Below are 17,782 nucleotides of genomic sequence, written 5' to 3'. Positions count from 1 at the left end.
CTGAGTAAAGCCATTGATGTAGAGGACACCAATTTTTGCAGTGGAATTTATTACAAATAGAGCAACTTCTAAGGCTTTTCATAAAGTCCTTTATCTTCAGAGCTCTCTTCCTCCTTTGTACTTTTGAAGGGAAAGTGATTTAACACTCATACAGTGATAGCATCAATTTCCCATAAAATTCTTGCTGTGTTTACTGCCAGCTGAAGCGTTTCATTAACTCAGGACTAAACGGCGTTCAGCTGATGCCGCAGCCGCGTTCCAGGAGCAGACGTTTCACCACTCGCTGCCTCCCCGGTGCAGCTCAGGGGGGTGCAGAGGCAGCCATGTGTGTGTAGGAACATTTGGAGAGGGAAGCCCTCGTCGTCTTGCCCTCCTCCTCATCAGCAGCCTCTCCGTGCGCGGCGGGCGGCGCTGGCGGGGCGCAGCAGGCGAAGGTGGCCAGGAAGGCCATGCGGAAGCGCTTGTTCATGAAGCAGTAGATGATGGGGTTCACGCAGGCAGAGGTGTAGGACAGCAGGTGGATGAAGGAGATGGGAGCCCCCGAGAGGCGCCGGTCGGCGGAGGCCGTGTCGAAGGCGCGCCAGGCGTTGACGCTGAAGATGGGAGTCCAGCAAATGAAAAACAAAACCACTATCACCATCAGCATACGGATGACAAGTTTCTTGGCCATTAAGTTGGCAGAAGAGCTGTTGCTTCTCACTCTCTCTATTTTGTTGTGGCTCATAGCAGAGAGCTGTTGCAATGGCATTTTCCTTTTCCTTTTGGTTTTGTTGAGGTAACATCCATCTCCATCCTCGTATTTGGCGCTGCAGGTACTTATTCTTCTTTCTGTACATATAAAATGCTGTTTAAATAGCTGGCTAAATACCTCTGAACAGTCGGCCAAATAAAAAATGAAGAACGTAGTCTAAATCTAAATAAACAACATAATTCATAGCTGAGCAACTGTTGCAAAGAAAGCACTGGCCTGCTTCTGAGTCAGTCATATTAACAGCTGCTCTGAATCCACTGTCTCCCGATATTCTCACATCTTACCTCTATATAAACTGATGCAAAAGTTGTAAGAATGTTACTTAGTCTGTTATATGGACAGAAAATAGTTTTCAAGGTTATATGTTTCTACTTTATTTGACAATTTTCATTGTGACATTTATTGACAAAAATGGTCCTCATCCAGAATAAAAGTTGGTATTTCTATAATAAATAAATTAGAAATTTAATGTATTCTGCCCAGAATCTTTGCAAACCAACCATGGGTGAGGTTTATTTGCAGATTAACTGCAAGAAATGTGGCAGGCAAGTTCACGACATAACTGACCATAATGATCATTTTTGGAAGTAGAAAGCTTTCCTTTTACTAGCCTCAAAATGACTGCTCGTATCTCCAACTGTACCTTTAAAAACCCCACCCCAAATCACATTGTTTTGTTACCTCGTGAAGATTTTCTCTGGCTGGCATCAAATTTTATTCCTCTGTAGAGTTCCAAAGAAATTAGACCATACGCAATCATCATTATAATCCCAGGAATAAGAAAGAGTGTGAGGAGCAGGAAAGTGTACCTAAGAAATCAAAAGATAATAGGGAGAGAGAATAGGGAATGGCAAAAAACCAGAAAAAGTCCTTTTTATACAACTGAGAATTGGGGAACACAGGATTTCAAGATTTTTTGAATTTTTTTCATGCCAATACAAAGTATCATTTTGACACCTCAGAATTTTGAAGCTTCCTACTTCTTCTCCTGCTTCCCTCAGAAAGGTACAGCAGGAAAAAGACTATAATGGCTGAAAACTGTCTTTCATCCCACCCATGCACCCCAGAGGAGATGGGCAATCCCACAGTAGTGAAAGGGGGCAGAAGTTCTCTCTGCCCATGAGTGGGACTCCCTGCTGTAACCAGATGAGCATCGGATGCCCTGTAGTTTTGATCAATGCAAAAATTGCCTTGGAGAAGCTAAATGAGCACCTGCTGATTCTTAAAGGGGTTCTTGGTACATTAAAAATACTTTAATGGTTGGACTCAGTGATCTTAGAGGTCTTTTCCAATGCAAATTATTCTATTATTGTGCTTCAGAGAGATCTGACTTCCAGAGGGCCTTGGCACATGTGGGCAAAACCAGAGCAGCCACAACCTGGGTCCTCATCCCTGGAGCCATGAAGAGCTCCTGAGGAGGGATTCCAGGACTGGCAATCTCTCTGGTAAAGGAAGCAGCTTTTATGTGGTTTCACATAGTCAGCCTCTGATGTGGTGACAAGCTGGGGAAATAATGATGTTTAAATCATTATTTCCCCAGCGCATCCACGAGCCTGTGCCTCTCCTGATCCCTGTGGCCTTGGTGCAAACTCAGTAACACAGCTGGGAATCTGTAAGGAGACCACAGAGAAGAGAATTTTGTTCTGTACTCTTCCTCCTCATGCTGCCGAATACCTGAGATTACTACTGAAAGTATTAACACAAAGTTACTCTTTGTGGATATACCACACCAAAATGGGGCAGACTTTAATCTTTCCCCAGTTCCAACTGACCTTCAGTGTCAAAAAAAAACTTACACTTTGTCAGTGCCAGTCAGTGTTTAGTCAACGTGCAAGGACATCATGTCTAAGTACTATTGCTGTTTGATAGTGCTGCTGTTTACCCTGCCTGGATGTGTAGGACTGGGAGCTTGTCTCTCCCCACTTCTCTCTGCCCCTGTTCTCCATAAGCAACCAAAAGGATTCTCAAATAAGACATTTGCAGCTTCATATTCTACTTCTCTGCTATGGAGAACCTTCAAACAAATTAACAGGCCAGGCAGCACACAGAGGGGTGTGTCTGCATTTCTCAACAATTAATCAAGGGTTTCTCTGAGAATGTTGAAGTTTATGTGTAAATGAGTGAAAGCAGTATTGCTGCTACAAGTGACAGATTATTTCCTGACAGTGACAGCTGGGGCTTAGCAGACCATGGTGTGAGAATCATTGCCATGTTGGGCAGTCTTTCCTATGGCAAGGGAAAAGTCATTCAAATGTCAAAATGTAAGCAGCTTAAAAATGTTGGGGTTTTCTTACATCTTAAATAAGAATGATAGAGCGTAAACATTTGCTGAAGGTTAATACTTGATTTTCCATAGGCTGATTGCTACCAGCAGATAATTGCACATTTGCTACCAGCCAGCTGTTCTTACCAGGACTGCTGAATGACATCGCTTGGCCAGAGGAGCCGGCACATATTGGCTGTGGTGTTGTTGTACTTGGTGAAAGGTACCAGCTTGCTGTAGATTGGGTATGGTGACATGATAACAAAGGACACACACCAGGTCGCAGCAATCACTCTCAGGGCGTGAGACTTTGTCTGCCAGACCCTGGACTGCAGTGGTTTGCAAATGGCACTGTACCTCTCCAAAGATATGGCAACCAGGTTGAAGGTGGAGACACTTACAGAGACACCTATGCATGTAACATAAAGAAAAAGGTTATCCTCTTGTTTTAAAGGTTATGTTATGTTCAAATGGTCCTGCTAGCTTGCTGTATGCATACAAAAAATTAAAAATATAGCAAACTATTTATAAGCAAAAGGATTTCTAAACAGCAGTCTGATGAAGTCAGTGAGGAATGTGTGGGCAGTGGGTCTGGGTCTCAGGACTGCTCCAGACTGATATTCCTGCTCTGCACTTCTCTTACTCCAAAAGTGCAAGAAAAAATACACACTCTGTCAAATGATAAAATTCTGGTAACAGGGAATGAAGACATTTTTACTCTTAATTGTTCTCTTTGCTACTGCAGTTTGTTCACTAATTGCACTGAAATTCAAACAAAGCATTTGAAATCAGTTAATTACTCTCTTAACACAGATGTTCACAGTCCCTTTTTTATTGTTTTAATTTTTATGAGTGTCCTGCTTGACTTGTGATCTGATTTTTTCATTCAAGAGAGTTAAATCTATTACAACTTTTTAATTAGATGCTAATGGACTTACAAAAAAGGAGAAATGAAGTGATGAAGCAGAGTCTTTGTCCTTTGAGTATCCTTAATTTCTTCTGTTCATATTTTATAAAATATATTGTTGTTGTCTGTGTTTCTGTCATTGAGGTGCCCAAGTTCACCACGGTAAAATTATCAATATTTCTTCTTAACTTGGCCACAAATTTTTCTTTCAGTGAATGATTTTTTATTTGTCTTTATGAATATGTGTCAGAATATAAAATGCCAATATCGTTACAGTTTATTTTAAAGAAATCATCTGTAATTGAAAATTTGTCTTTCTGCATCTTAAAATGAAAAATTGAGCATATTTGCTGCAATGGTTTATCAGGTGATGCCTCTGTTACCTGGACATTTAGTGGGAAATCTTCTCTTTCTGACTCTTAAAACAGCTTCATAATGAGAAACTTTATGCTGGTTTACTTCACTGGATTTTTTAAATAAAGTAATTTACACTGTGTGCAATAAGAGGAAGATGACAATGCTTCAGTAATGTTTCAGGGTATTTTTGCCAGCAATTCATTGTAATTGTTTAAACATGGCCTTTAGTTTTATTGGTTTTATCTACAAAAAGATGTTGATTTCCCATTCGTACACTTTACTTTCACATTACATCAAAGTTCTCAAGGGCATGGGTTGAAAGGGGACCTGAGGTTTCAGTAATCAACTAAGAGTCTCCCAAAGCAGCAAAAACTTTACATAATGTTCTCCTTTTTTTCCTTTTCTTTTTCTTCTTCTTTTTCTTCTTCTTTTGTTTTGTTTGTTTGGGTTTTTTTTTTTTTTGGTTAAGAAACAAGCAAACGCAGAGGAAATATTAAAGTGAGACAAAAAGTCACTTACACATACATAACCCAGACATTTTGAAACTGCTAGATCCTGGCTCCACAACCAAGAAGAGTATGGCAAGGCACACAAAAGTGATGTTTATTAAAGTCAGCCTCTAAAATCTATATCTGTGTTTTATGGTCTTCTGGGGAGCTCTGATCACACCTGGTCTGTGCGCAAAGAGTACTTGCTCCAAATTCCAGCTCTGCAAATTACACCTGCTTTGGCCTATTTCTCTTTTCTTTTTTATGTATCACTGCTGCCAAAAATCTGTGGGTAGAATCTGCCCTTACTGAGGGTGTACAAGCCCATCATTTCTGGTGGGTGATCTGGACACTGGTAAGAATCTTGCCAGTGATGGCTGAACAAGTGCTGGGTTCCTCAATAAAGTTTGATCACGCAACATCTTCACATCCAGCAAAACACTTCTGTATGTCATTAAAGTTAAGTGTGTGTGTGTGCCTCTGTGTTTTGCTGGATCAGACCAAGGACACCAGAACCATGAAGATCTGCACTACAAAGTTGTTTCTTCATAATACTGGTAACTTCAATGGTGGATGGAAACAATCAGCCCCTTATAGATCTTAATACCTTCTCACCTGTCTCATTAGTCAGTCTTCAAAATAAGTATAAACTTCCCAGACTTACCCATGAAATAAGTGGCAGTTTTGCAAACAGCACTTCCAAAAATAAAATCTTTTAGCAGGTTGGGAATGAGGGTGAAAGGCATGCAGAAAAGGCAGAGCATCAGGTCACTGACTGCTAGTGACAGCAGGAAGGTGTTGGTGACTGTTCGCATCCGCTTGTTTCTTATCAGCACCGTAATCACCAGAGTGTTCCCCAAAATGCTGAGCAGAAATATCAAGCAATACAGCAGAATCCGTATTATCTGATGCAAATCTGAAAATTGTCACAAGATCAGTTACACAGTATTCAACTCAGATTAATATTATATATTTCAACCTTTAATCACAAGGTAAAGGCCTTTCTGTATTCAGTTTTATGAAGGTTTATGTCATTACACCAACACAAAATCAGTGACACTGCTGAAATTCTTAAATGCATTCTGATCTACCTAAATTGCATAGCATTAATCTACAATATAAGCAATACAATGTACATTTGGAGAGTCAAATACAACTTCTTAAAGCATGTGCTTCTCATGCTGCTGAGTGTGCACCACTTACTCACCATGGGAGATCCTATTTTATGCAGAAGTAAGAAAAGATCAAGCAATCAAAAGACATTTTAATATATGGATTTTTTTCAGCTTCAGAGTACTATGATTTCATATTAAATCACTTTCATACATGGTATCAGATCACTCCATTGTTATTGAATTGAATAAAAATCATACGACTCCAAGTTCTTAGCAGAGATGTTTGCATTTTGTGCTCCAAAGTGTTACTGGTTTAGTGTTCAGTTATATCCGAAATTTTTCCTAGTTCAATTTTGAACTAGGAAAACCAGCACATAATAAATTTTTTGCTGCCTGTTTCTCATACTAACTTAAAAGCAAGCAGTTGATTTTGCACTCTCTCAGAGAAAATGCCTTGTATAGCTCTTTCTTTCTATAGTATCGCTGCATCCAGCTAGAACTAAAACTGCCTGGAAAAAATCAATTTTCCATACATACCTTTAGAAGGATAAGGTGCATCATCCACACAGAAAAAAGTGTCATTTTCCAAGATGATATCGCAGAAGAAATCAGTAATGTTGGTGCCATTCCCAAGGAAGCTACTGGCATCAAGTATTTCCATTCTTCAGTATCCACAGGTCAGCTCTGATGAAGAAGAAGGTGGGCTTGTAACTATCTGCCCATGCTTTCAGTAAACAAATGGTTTCTGAATGAAGTCTTCAGAAGAAATGCAAGGGAGGCAGCTGTGCAAGGAAGCTGTTCTGACTCTCCAGCAGCAGCACCCAGCACACAGAGTCCTGCTCTGGCTGAACACGATTTATTCCAGAGGCACCACGGCCGCTCGGGAGAGCAAAGCGTGTGCACACACACACACTCACACACACGTGTGCACACTCACACACACACACACACACACACACACACACACACACAGACACATCCCCCTGGATACTTCTTAGATCCACCCTCTTCTGTTACTGCACTACTGTTGGGATTACAAACAGGCTAGAAAAAGATTACAGCATTAACCCCTTGCAAGATTGCTTCTACTCATGTCTCTGCATTATTTCTCAGAGGCAGCCTCTTAGGTCACAGCCTGTAAATGAGACCCAGTGAGTGAGGAGAGTGATAAATCTGTCTCTCAACTAACATTTAAAATGGTAAGAGTTGCTTAATAAAAGGGCAGAGAAGATAAAAACATAGTGAAGATTTTGCATTCCTTACATGGAAATGATTCTTGTCTTCATATTTTTCAGAGTAAACTGAAGATAGGGTAGACTCAGAGAAATAAAAGCAGCTGCATTTATCTCAATTGGCAAAGTGCTAGTTTCATGTGAAAGTGCTGTACGTGCCTGATGCAAACCCCAGTAAGTCAATAGAAAAACTCACCAATTTCACTTAGTGGATCAAACCTTATGAAAGTATATTAGAATTGTTAGTTAATATAAGCAGAAGTCTATACATTTCCTCTGTGCAAGAACTTGTATATGACTTGACAAACTTGATAAACCTGACAAATTGTGCCACATTAGTTACACACCAGTGGAAAACATATATCTTTATGGCTTAGAAATTCTGTTTTTTTAATAAATATCATCCTCACTGGTTTTTTCACAAAGTCATGGGCTTTTGCTTTCCAGTATATAGCTTGTTTATATAGAAATGCAAATTAATATTAGAAATTAATCTCTACTATAACTGAATGAAAAACTACTTTCACATTTTAAATCCCTTTTACTTAAAAGCAGAGCAATAATAGGTTCTTTGCAATAAATCCTGACCCCTCAAAGCTGATATACACGGACTGGAAAGCCTGGCTTTCTCTTCCAGTCTTGCCATAAAACTTTGCTTTATAGTACAAGTAATGGGAATAGGTATGTAGGAAACTAGATTGAAAAGTTAGATTGAAAGTTCTGATTTCTCAATTATCCTTTGTGCCTCTGGGAGTCCTGGATGCAGCTGGCCACCAGTGGCCCACAGCACAGCATGGTCCCACTGCCCCCCTTGCTGTCAGGCTGGGAGAGCCTGGCCAGGGCTGTGATCAACGCTGTGAAGCCACTGCAGGTCTCTCCTATCAGTCTCAAAGATGGGTGGGACAGGGAGAAGGAGCAGCTCCCCCAGGACAGCAGGAGCCCCTCCCAGAGCCCCAAGCCCACTTCAGTGTCAAGACATGCCTGCTAAGCGCAGGTGAAGCCAGTGAGGGCAGGAGGCCCCACAGAGCCGGCAGAAAGGCAGACTGAGCCAGGCCGCACTGGCCACAGCGCGCCCCGCGCGCAGCGCAGGCAGCAAGGGCTGGATCTCAGCGCTGGCAGGCAGCAGGTGCAGCACAGGCTTGAAGGGCTGAGGGATAAGCACTGAGCCATGACCAACTCCAGAAGGTACTCATTTCAACAAAAGCAAGAGCAGAATGTGTGAGGGAATGCTATTCTGTGCAAATCCCAGCAGTTGTGGAGTTAGTGTTTAACTGGATCCCCTTGTTCACTTGCTCAGGACTCTGAATGTATGAAGTGCAGCTTTCCTCGACAAATTTGTCCAGAGATTTTTATCTGTTATTAGAGTCCTCATCAGTTTTCCTTTGAACACCAGGCTTACAGACTGGCTGACAATTCCAAGGGTTTAGTTCCCCTGGAGTCCTTTTTAAACATTGGCATCACATTTACACAATTTTTTTTCCCTGGCAACAACGTAGTTCTAAACAATAGATTGCACATCCTAGTTAATAATTTTACTATTTCCTTTAGAAGTTCTGGATGAATACCATCTGGTCCTGGGCTGAGCTCAATTCAGCATCTGCTAGTTAAATTGCCAGAGTAAATGAGGAAGAATTTGCTATGAACTCTTGACTCCCATTTTGGAGTGAATTTCTGTATGAAACATACCAAGATCAAAGAGTTTTGTTTTTCTAAGCTTTTATTTTGCATAGATTTACTCAAATGTACAGCCAATAGTCCTCTTGTTTGAACAGTTCTGAGTTGCCTTTATAATATAATTTCTCTCCACCGCATTTAGCTAACTGCTTGACAGATCACTCTCCATGCAGATCAGTATCATCTCATTGTCTCCCTGCACGTTTCAGGAGAGACAAAAAAGGAGGCTTTAACAAAATGCTTGCTCATTGCAGATGTAATTTTATCATTTAGGAGAAACAAAACCCTGAATGCTTGTCCTCTTGTACTCAATCATGTATTATTTGGGATGTTGAAAATTTTAGGCAAGAACTTCTCTGGAGGTGGTTGTTTTATTAGCAACACTGATTTATTAATAAAATTGTTTTTCAATTAAGAAATAATTTAGATATCTTAATGTGACTGCGTTGATAGTTTGGACAAAAGTTTACCAAAATATTTTTCCCTGTATTTGAAGGAGGCTTGCTAATCTGTGATAATAAAAGAATCTGCCTCTTCTAATTCTAGTCTTAATTCTTTTCTCCCCTGTAATGTCATATGCTGAACACACTGCTCTTGCAGCCAAAACAGTTGGTGTGCTCTGCCATTTCCTGCTATCTATATGTACCTTTTCACATCCAAAACTAAACCACATCAATTTACAGTCACGTCATTCTTGTTCACTGAAGAATACTCTGTTCTATTCTTTCATTAACTTGACAAAGATCTTAACTTAAATAGAAAATCCACTTGTAAAATGATGAATTTGGAAAAGCATATCTGTATCTGGTGTCAAATTTACAAATAGGTTTATCTTAGGGTGGACCTTACCAGGTCTTTTTTGTCCTAACAAGTGAAATTAAATAAAACAATTAGAAAAAACATATATGGAAAGTCATGGTCTAGTTCTGTTCAGATCGTACTGATCTGAACTAAATAATATAAGGATGAAATTTACTTCTGAGCACCTTGCTATACTATCAGTGATTTCTGAAATCCCATTCACCAGCCATAGATGGGATCAAAGGCAAACAAGGTGCTCCTGGTGCCTCTGCAGTGCTTCTGCAAAGGTCACATATTACATGGCATGATGCTTAATTAATCTCTGGAAGACTCCACAGGTCTTCAATGATGAAATTCTTGTATTTAGGTCATGCTATTATCAAGACACATCTCAAGGTATCTTTTAAATTGTTTGGGGGTGACCACTTTCCATTGTTTTGAAGTGCAAAGTCACACTGAATATTTGCAGTACCATCTACCTGACCGGCCTGTGAGATGCACTGCAGCTGGTCCTGATGCCTTCATGGCATCCAGCTGCTACCACCTTGCTCAGAAGAGAGGAAATGAGACCTCCCAGGTGATGGCTCTGAGTTCTGTACAGTGTCCAAGGCTCTCTGAGGAATGGGATGAATAAAGCACACTGTCTCCGTAAATCCTCAGGTCCAGTTTCATAATCATGGTAAAGTTTCTATGGGCTTCCAGGGTGCAAAAGGGATTTCTGCTCCAGAGATTTCTATGCAATTTCTGTATACAATTTAGGGAAACTGCTTCAAAGAAATATGTGTAAATCATTTGTCCAGTCTAACATAAGTTCTCATAACAATCCTTCTGACTCCCTGTGATATCACTGATGTCTGGGATGAGTCATGGTGCACTCATTCTGCCCAAATGGTTCACCTTGCATGCTGCTACTCATGTTGGCACTTCTCAGACTGTCACAGCTCAGCTGCATCTCCTCTCCCCTCACATCTGGCCCTCTAACTTACATCAATGCTCTCTGAACAACTGAAGCTGATCCTTTTCCTTTTTGTGTCTTATCTTAACGGATTCATAAGCGCTTTGAGGAATGAATGCACACCCATGAAAGAGGAACACAGATATTTTAAAAGGTGTTTGTTTCTTTTGCAGGCTATTCATCATATTGTACCACCCTTTTTGTCCCTTCACCCTGTGAATGTTAATTTGCTAGGAAAACACAGTTCAGCATTTAAACTAGGCATGCAAGTGAATAGCCCTGCATACCCTTATGCTGTGGGTATATTATGTGCTAGAACTCCACACCAAGTAAACTGCATCAACCCATGGCCCAGGAGACCACTTTTTCTGCGTTATATTAACACCATCAAATTTTGGTGCCATTAATGTTCTCCCTTGAGCAAACCTTTGCATATTAGACCAACCTCAGTCAAAGTCAAAATCCATCACATGTTCTAAGGTACTGGTCATCTGAGACTTCTCTGAGGTACAGTCATGACATGGTTTGTAAAAAACAGATAAAAGATCACTGATTGCCACCAGAAACAACCCCAATAGGTTATAACATCAGCAACAAAATGGTACAACTGCTCTTGGCAGTACTCAACTCCCTAATAAAGTTCAAAACAGCAACAGGCTGCTAAATAAAGCCCCACCAGTCACAACTAAGAACTGTAGTATTTAATTTTAATATTTCAGTTAGGCACATAACAAAGAGTCACAACTATTTTACCACAAGAGATTTTCATTAGCATATCTCACAGAGGTATATTAATGAAATTGGTTATATTAACTGCAGCTGCTATGAGTTTCAATTTAAAGATGAAAAAACAAAGCAAGGATTTGGCACAGGCCACTCAGTGGGAGAGTGGAAGAGTTGGGAAAAGCAAGGAAAAAACAAGGAAGTCTTTCCAGACTGCTACTGTCTGATACTTTGCTCTCAAAAGAAGCCACTCTATCCTCATGACGTTAAGATCAAATGGATTTCCACATTTCCACAGAATTAGATAAAGAGATGTTAGTTTCACAACACCAAGTAAGTAATTTAGAGAGTGGCTGTGCAATTAGCAGGGAGGAAATGGAGAAGGTCAGCTGATGTATTATTGGGTGAATTGGTACCAGCATGTCTGAAGCCAGGGCTTCCGTTTGTGTGTCTTACTATGTACAGAGAGAAATTACTTTGTGTTCCATAGCATTTCATCTAACATCAACATTTTTTAGAGGAGTATCAGTGTCTGTTGATAATAAATTCCCTTAAGGTAATACTACTGAGCTTTGTTCACTGACATGTGAGTTCCCAAGAGTCATCTAATCCTTGTTTTAAGGGAACCCAAGATATGGGAATCAAGAGAAGTATTGTCTTTATTAGACAAATACTGAAAATTGCACTTACATAAAATGAAGAAATTTAATCAGCAATAGTCATTCTTTAAAGTTTCAGTTTTTTACAGGAAACATAAACTTCCTATGAGCAGTCATCTGATTTGACATAAATTTGTACAAGTCTGCACAAGAAATAGAACATACAATTTATTATATTTCGATGAATTCTCTGTTATTCAGTACCAAAGAGGGGCACATAGCCTCAGATTTTAAAGAGTAACTAACTGGCTAAACCTCTTGTTAACAACTGATATCTGAGTATGAATTTTAGTCATTTGAAACAATTCAAACCATGAAATGAGGGTAAAGAGCAAAAATTTTGGAAGATGTTGCAAAATGTCTCTCCACTAGAAATCTATCTATCATTACTACTGGTATAACATAGACAGAAACTGTACTCTATTAAACCCTGTCAGCAGAGCCCCCAAGGAAACAACACTCCTTGAAAGTATCTAACAAAAGGAGGATTTTGATCTAATAAACAGAAAAGCAAAAGACTGTGGGATGTCTGGAATTTTGCTGGTTTCCCATTATCATGATTTTGCATGGAAGGGTAGATGGACAGCAAGATGACAGGTTGTCCCCTTCAAATTATGGACTCATATAATGAAAGTAAGATTTTAAATTAGGCTCATGGCCTGCGTTCTGCTGTACACAATTAAGTATTTGATTGTTTGACTCTTGTTCTCTTACTGTGATAATCTCCAGGCCAGTTTTTTCAGTTCAATGGAAATCTGCTAGCCAGCACTTTGGACTAATTATTGAACACAATAAGAGGAGGTACAGGGAGACCTTCAGGAGCAAAGACAATTTACCCCAGCTGAAGTTTTCTTCCAGGTCTTAATTTCTGGGATGTCTAGCTTTATTTGTAAATTACCTAAATGCTCTTTGCATTTTGAACTTTGATTGGTCTAATGCCATCCAATAACTGTATGCAGAAAGTTGTCACTTATAATTTTCTGAGAAACTGGGGGAGACAGGTCAAGTCCATACTGACAAAAATACTCTAATTTATTTCAATTATTGTGCTAACCAGTCCTGGAAGTATTTGATAGCAATTCCAAAACATTATTAAAGTACTGAAACACTGAAAATAATACTTTCCTGTTTTTCAGCACAGATGAGCTGTTAAATTATGGTATTGTTTGCCTTACTTGCCAGACTTTTGTCTATATAATCCTTAAGAAAATATACTCTGAGGAACAATTGCTGTAGTTAGTTTGGACTATTTGCTCATGTTTATATGGTATTACATAGTGCAGGGAGTTAATGTGACTGAAAGTATGTAAGTTTTAAATTAATTTTCATTGTTTAGTCTTTGCTTACATTACAAAACTGTTTTAAATCTGCCAAGAAGTCTCAACTCTCAAAAGAAGGGAGAAACAAAACTCCAAGGACAAACTCAGCTCTGAATTCTCCACACTTATTTTTGACAGAGTCAGATTCAGTCAGGCTGCTGTGGTGTGTCCAAATATCCAGGGTTTATAAATTAAGCATATCAGAAGTTGGATCTCTGGGATGCAATCCTTGCATATAGAAAAGTTACGTGCCACACTCTTGATTTTTTTTTAATGAACGTTTGAAAATTTGAAGTATATTAACTGCAATTAACTGGGTGATTTTTTCTAATATTTTTGTGTGTGTGCCTGAAGTCATTATCTCATATTTGCAATTTCATGCCATTCTGGCTTGGCCCTTTCCGGAACCAACTGCACTGGGGCTCTGTACAGAAAAAGCAAAGGAGTCACAGACCATACTCACATTCTGGCTACTGCGTCTCTTCTTGGACACCTCACCTCTTCACAATGCTCTCCTTTCATTCTAATGCATTCATTCTGCAATCCTACAATATGGGAAAAATGAATAAATTGAAGTAAGAAAGGTATTTCTGATGAGATAATGACAAAAGATCAGTAACATTTTGTCTTTTGTTTTTACGAGCTTTGCTGACTCGAGTTCCTGGAGCAAGTAAAAGGTTTTTAAAATATTCTAAGCAATATGCTAGTTAAATACTCCCAGTTTACACTGTCACCCACTCTGGTTTTAAACCCAGTGGTACTTAAAGCATAATCCTGCTCAAACCATAATCTAACAGTGATTTATCTCTTTCATTTCAATTTACATTTCTGTTAGAAAGTTAGAATTATCAGCTGTGATTTTATACTTTGTAAAGACAGACCTCCCCAAAGTCTTCACTTAATGCTCAGTGACTGCTCATGAAAGTCACTAGGAGTCAAATAGGAATGTTGCTTGGGAAAAAAAAAAAAAATCATTATTTCATTAGCTGTTAAACTGAGCCATTTCATACCAGAGTATCTTTTTCACAAGACCTTAAAAAGAGAAGGCTAAAAATTTAAAATTGGATTCTGTGAGAAATATTAAAATAAATTCTAAAAAATCAGATCATTATATAAGTTCGTAAAGAAGTTTTCATCTTCTGTTTCAAGAGGAGTAGATGGTAGGTCACATACAATATTATCTAACCTAAAATAATAGGAAACTTTTATTCCTGTAGTCTGAAGTGTTACTAAATAGCCAAGGCCTTACAAATTTAACACTGAGAAGAAACTGGCAGTAAAAATTGATAGTTTTTGATGAAATGCAGCCTAATTATCAAGAAGGCAATACATTTATTTTCCCTTAATAGTACAGGGGAATGAGGAAAAACCCCAGGATTCTTCCTTGCTTACACTTTTCCCATCACCCTGACATGGTGGCTCATTTAGTTAGTGACATGATAACAACTTCTTCTGCTCCTTCTTCAGTGCATCCTCATGGGTGGTTTTTTACTTTTGCTCATCCTACTTGTGCATAGTTTTCTTCTGCTTTAGGCCAACTTAACCAAAACTGAATTTGAACATGGCACCTTAAGTCTGGAGTGTTCATGCCTTAGACAACTCAACTGAGCTGGGTTCAGTACCCCCAGCTGGTGTTATTTCCAGTTCTAAGGAGGAAATAAATTATTGAGTCTCAAAGACTTGTGCCTCTTGGATAAGATTATGAAAGCTAGTAGGATCTGTTTTATATATTTGTCTCATCCATATTCTTGCTGCAAACCCCACATATATATCTGGAAAAAAGAAAAACAACCCTACATTTTAAAAGTACCTTCCTTAAAAGAGTCAGTGTCATGAAGTTGTGTCAGAGGAGCTTTACGTTGGATATCAGGAAGAGGTTCTTCCCCCAGAGGGTGGTTGGGCACTGGAACAGGCTCCCCAGGGAAGTGGCACAGCACCCAGCCTGGCAGAGTTCAAGGAAGCATTTGGACAACAGCCCCAGGCACAAGGTGTGACTGCTGGGGATCTGTGCAGGGTCTGGAGCTGATGATCCTGAGGTCCCTTCCAGTCAGGATATTCTATGATTCTGTATGATCTCATGCTGTTATCTCCTGTATGCCAATACATCTGGGGGGGGCGAGCTCACCTATCACACCTTTGATCTAAAATTTTATTATGCTGCTTTTGTTATTAGCCTAATTTTGCCAAAATGAGAAGCCCTTCTGCTGTTGAACAACTCCAATAAGGAATTTCAATTCCATATTTTAGGTTGAGGCTGTACATTATCCAGCAGGAATCCACCCAGCTCTGCTCTTTATGAGTGCAAGCCTCAATTCAGTTTCAGACAAAGACCAGGAAATACATGTATTTATTTAAGCTCAGAGCACATTTTATCCCATCTACTCTGGAAAATGTGTCCTTTGCTTAACAGTGGGTAGGAATGTTGGGTACAGGGGTTCTTCCTATGAAGAGCAAAAGTGATCAATGATAAATTGTATTGCTATATGACTGCTTACTCATATTAATGACTGATAGTCTCAGATAGGCTGTACAGTTTTTGGTTTATCAGTTTCATACCTTGTCTCTTTACTTTTTTTTTTTTTTTTTTGCAATAAATGAATTTTATTTCAACCCTTCCTGAGCCCTTTAGCACATTCACTTTTGTGAATGCTTTCTAATATTCCTTCCTGGTCTTTCTGGAAACATGCTGCAATATAGATTATAAGATTCAAGCCTGTATCCTGTAATTAACAAAATAATACAATTTTTTAGGTACTACCTCTGTCCTTTTTTTGATTTAGCAAATTTGTTGTGCATTTGAAAGATTTCTTTACAGACCTCTAAGCAGAGATGCAAAACAGGAAACCTAACTGCAGTTTTATATTTAAAATTTTTGGTTTCAATGTGCAGAGCTTCATCTGAAATCAAATCATTTGGGTTTGTTTGCGCTCCCTAGAGCTGTGTATAATATTTTGGTGTCATTTTTCCTTTAAGCAGATCCCTATATTAATTTGTATGGTTTGGGTTAGTGAAAGCAGGGTAGTCTGCCACTCAATGGCTCTGAATCCAGCCTCGAGCTGTGCTTCACATATGTGTGCTCTTCCATGCCACTGTTCCACTCTTTTTTGGGTGAATTTTTGAGCATGTTGTTATAATGAACTTATTTCCACAGTAAAAGTTTGATCATCTAGTTGTGCTTCATGCATGCACAACAATTCCTGTAACAGGCAGTATTAGTAATCAATGTTTCAGACAATTTTCTGCAATAATGTAATCCTGTATATAAACAGAGAAACAGTAGAAACTTAGAAATTAGGGCTCAGTTTTACATTTTGATTTAATCTCTTTTGAACGAATACAGGACAACTGCAACTGTTTCACCATAGGATTCTTTAGGCCCCCACGATGGCCCGGGATGTGTCAGAGATTCTTTTCCATAGTTGGTGATGATATTTAATCAGTGCCCGGTGCTCCCTTTCAGTGATACACAGCATTTATTTGTCCATGCAGGGAAAGGAAAGCATCATCACTGGAGAAAAAACTATGAGAAACTTAGGAAGGTTTGGCTGCTATCTGCTGCTCATTCAGCATTTCCTTTTTGCTGCACTTCAGCTGTCTTTCCAACAGAGAAGACATGAAGTTAAAGAAGTGGAAATCAAGGTAAAGAATATGTGAAAAATCCTTTTAATGGAAGTAAAAATCTCCCTGACTGAAACTAGGCTGTGTTTTTGAACAGTTACAGTAGCTGGTGAACCATAACCATTACAAAAACCCTTCAAGAGTTTCTAGCTCCTTTTGGTTTATTCTTCCCTTTTGATTCTTCTGTTTGAAAAATTATCAAACAAGGAAATGAAACAATGGAATAATCCTTCACATTAAAAAAAAAAAAAGAGAGAGAAAAGAGAAAGGATTAATCAACTTTGTCATCAAATCTTAATCAGAAGAATAAAATGCACTCAAGAAGAGATCCTTGTTCTGCCAGCTGAAGTTTATGATTACCTCTTAATGATTAAGGAGAAGGCAGCTATGATCTAGACACTACATAATGTATCCAAGGTGGTCTGCTGGCTGTTGAAGACTTGCACCAGGCACTGATATGACTGTGTAGTAAATTGTATATATTCCAGGCAGTGAACAGACGTATAACAGACTACCTTAAAATATTTATTACATTTTCCACAGAAGACAAAATTCCCCTACTGCAGTAAGTAGGATATAGCATCAACAAGCTATTTCAGTGGAGTAATGCTCAATATTGTGTAACAAATAGAGAATGAGAGGATTTGATATTTTTCAAATGTAGACATTAAAACATTGCCACGCCTATGTTTTTAGATATTTTCATAGCATCATAGAAAGGTTTGGGTTGGAAGGAACCCTAAAGATCATCTAGTTCCAATCCCCCGCTCCAAGGGCAGGGATGCCACCCACTAGATCAGATTGTTCCTATTTTCAAAAAGAGCATACTTGTGACAGACAGGACCCAAGTCCTGCTTGTATTTACATCACACAGACTCGCTGGAGTCAATGGGTTTGAAAAGAACATAGAATCTCACCCT

At 39.1% G+C, this 17,782-nt stretch overlaps 1 protein-coding gene across 1 annotated transcript; it reads right to left on the bottom strand.

Annotated features, from left to right (window-relative positions):
* Positions 1-301: 301 nt before the first annotated feature.
* CCKAR (cholecystokinin A receptor) lies at positions 302-6,542 on the bottom strand. Its single transcript, XM_054295822.1, has 5 exons — positions 6,419-6,542; positions 5,431-5,682; positions 3,162-3,423; positions 1,433-1,560; positions 302-828 (listed from the first exon to the last, which is right to left on the bottom strand). The coding sequence occupies exons 1-5, from the start codon at positions 6,540-6,542 to the stop codon at positions 302-304; spliced, it is 1,293 nt and encodes a 430-aa protein (XP_054151797.1).
* Between the last annotated feature and the right edge of the window lie 11,240 nt (positions 6,543-17,782).

Source organism: Melozone crissalis, unplaced genomic scaffold (genome assembly GCF_028551555.1).
Source record: "Melozone crissalis strain CALT ecotype California unplaced genomic scaffold, PUWL_Pcris_2 ptg000006l_1, whole genome shotgun sequence".
Lineage (NCBI taxonomy): Eukaryota > Metazoa > Chordata > Aves > Passeriformes > Passerellidae > Melozone > Melozone crissalis.
The sequence above is the reverse complement of the archived record's forward strand: the minus strand, read 5'-3'. Positions and strand labels throughout refer to the sequence as shown.

Excerpts from the sequence above, each read along its gene's own strand:
- CCKAR (XM_054295822.1), bottom strand. The coding sequence starts at position 6,542 with ATGGAAATACTTGATGCCAGTAGCTTCCTTGGGAATGGCACCAACATT. Across the intron at positions 3,424-5,430 it reads AACTGCCACTTATTTCATGG|GTGTCTCTGTAAGTGTCTCC; the intron begins GTAAGTCTGGGA and ends TTACATGCATAG. Across the intron at positions 829-1,432 it reads CCAGAGAAAATCTTCACGAG|AAAGAAGAATAAGTACCTGC; the intron begins GTAACAAAACAA and ends TTATATGTACAG.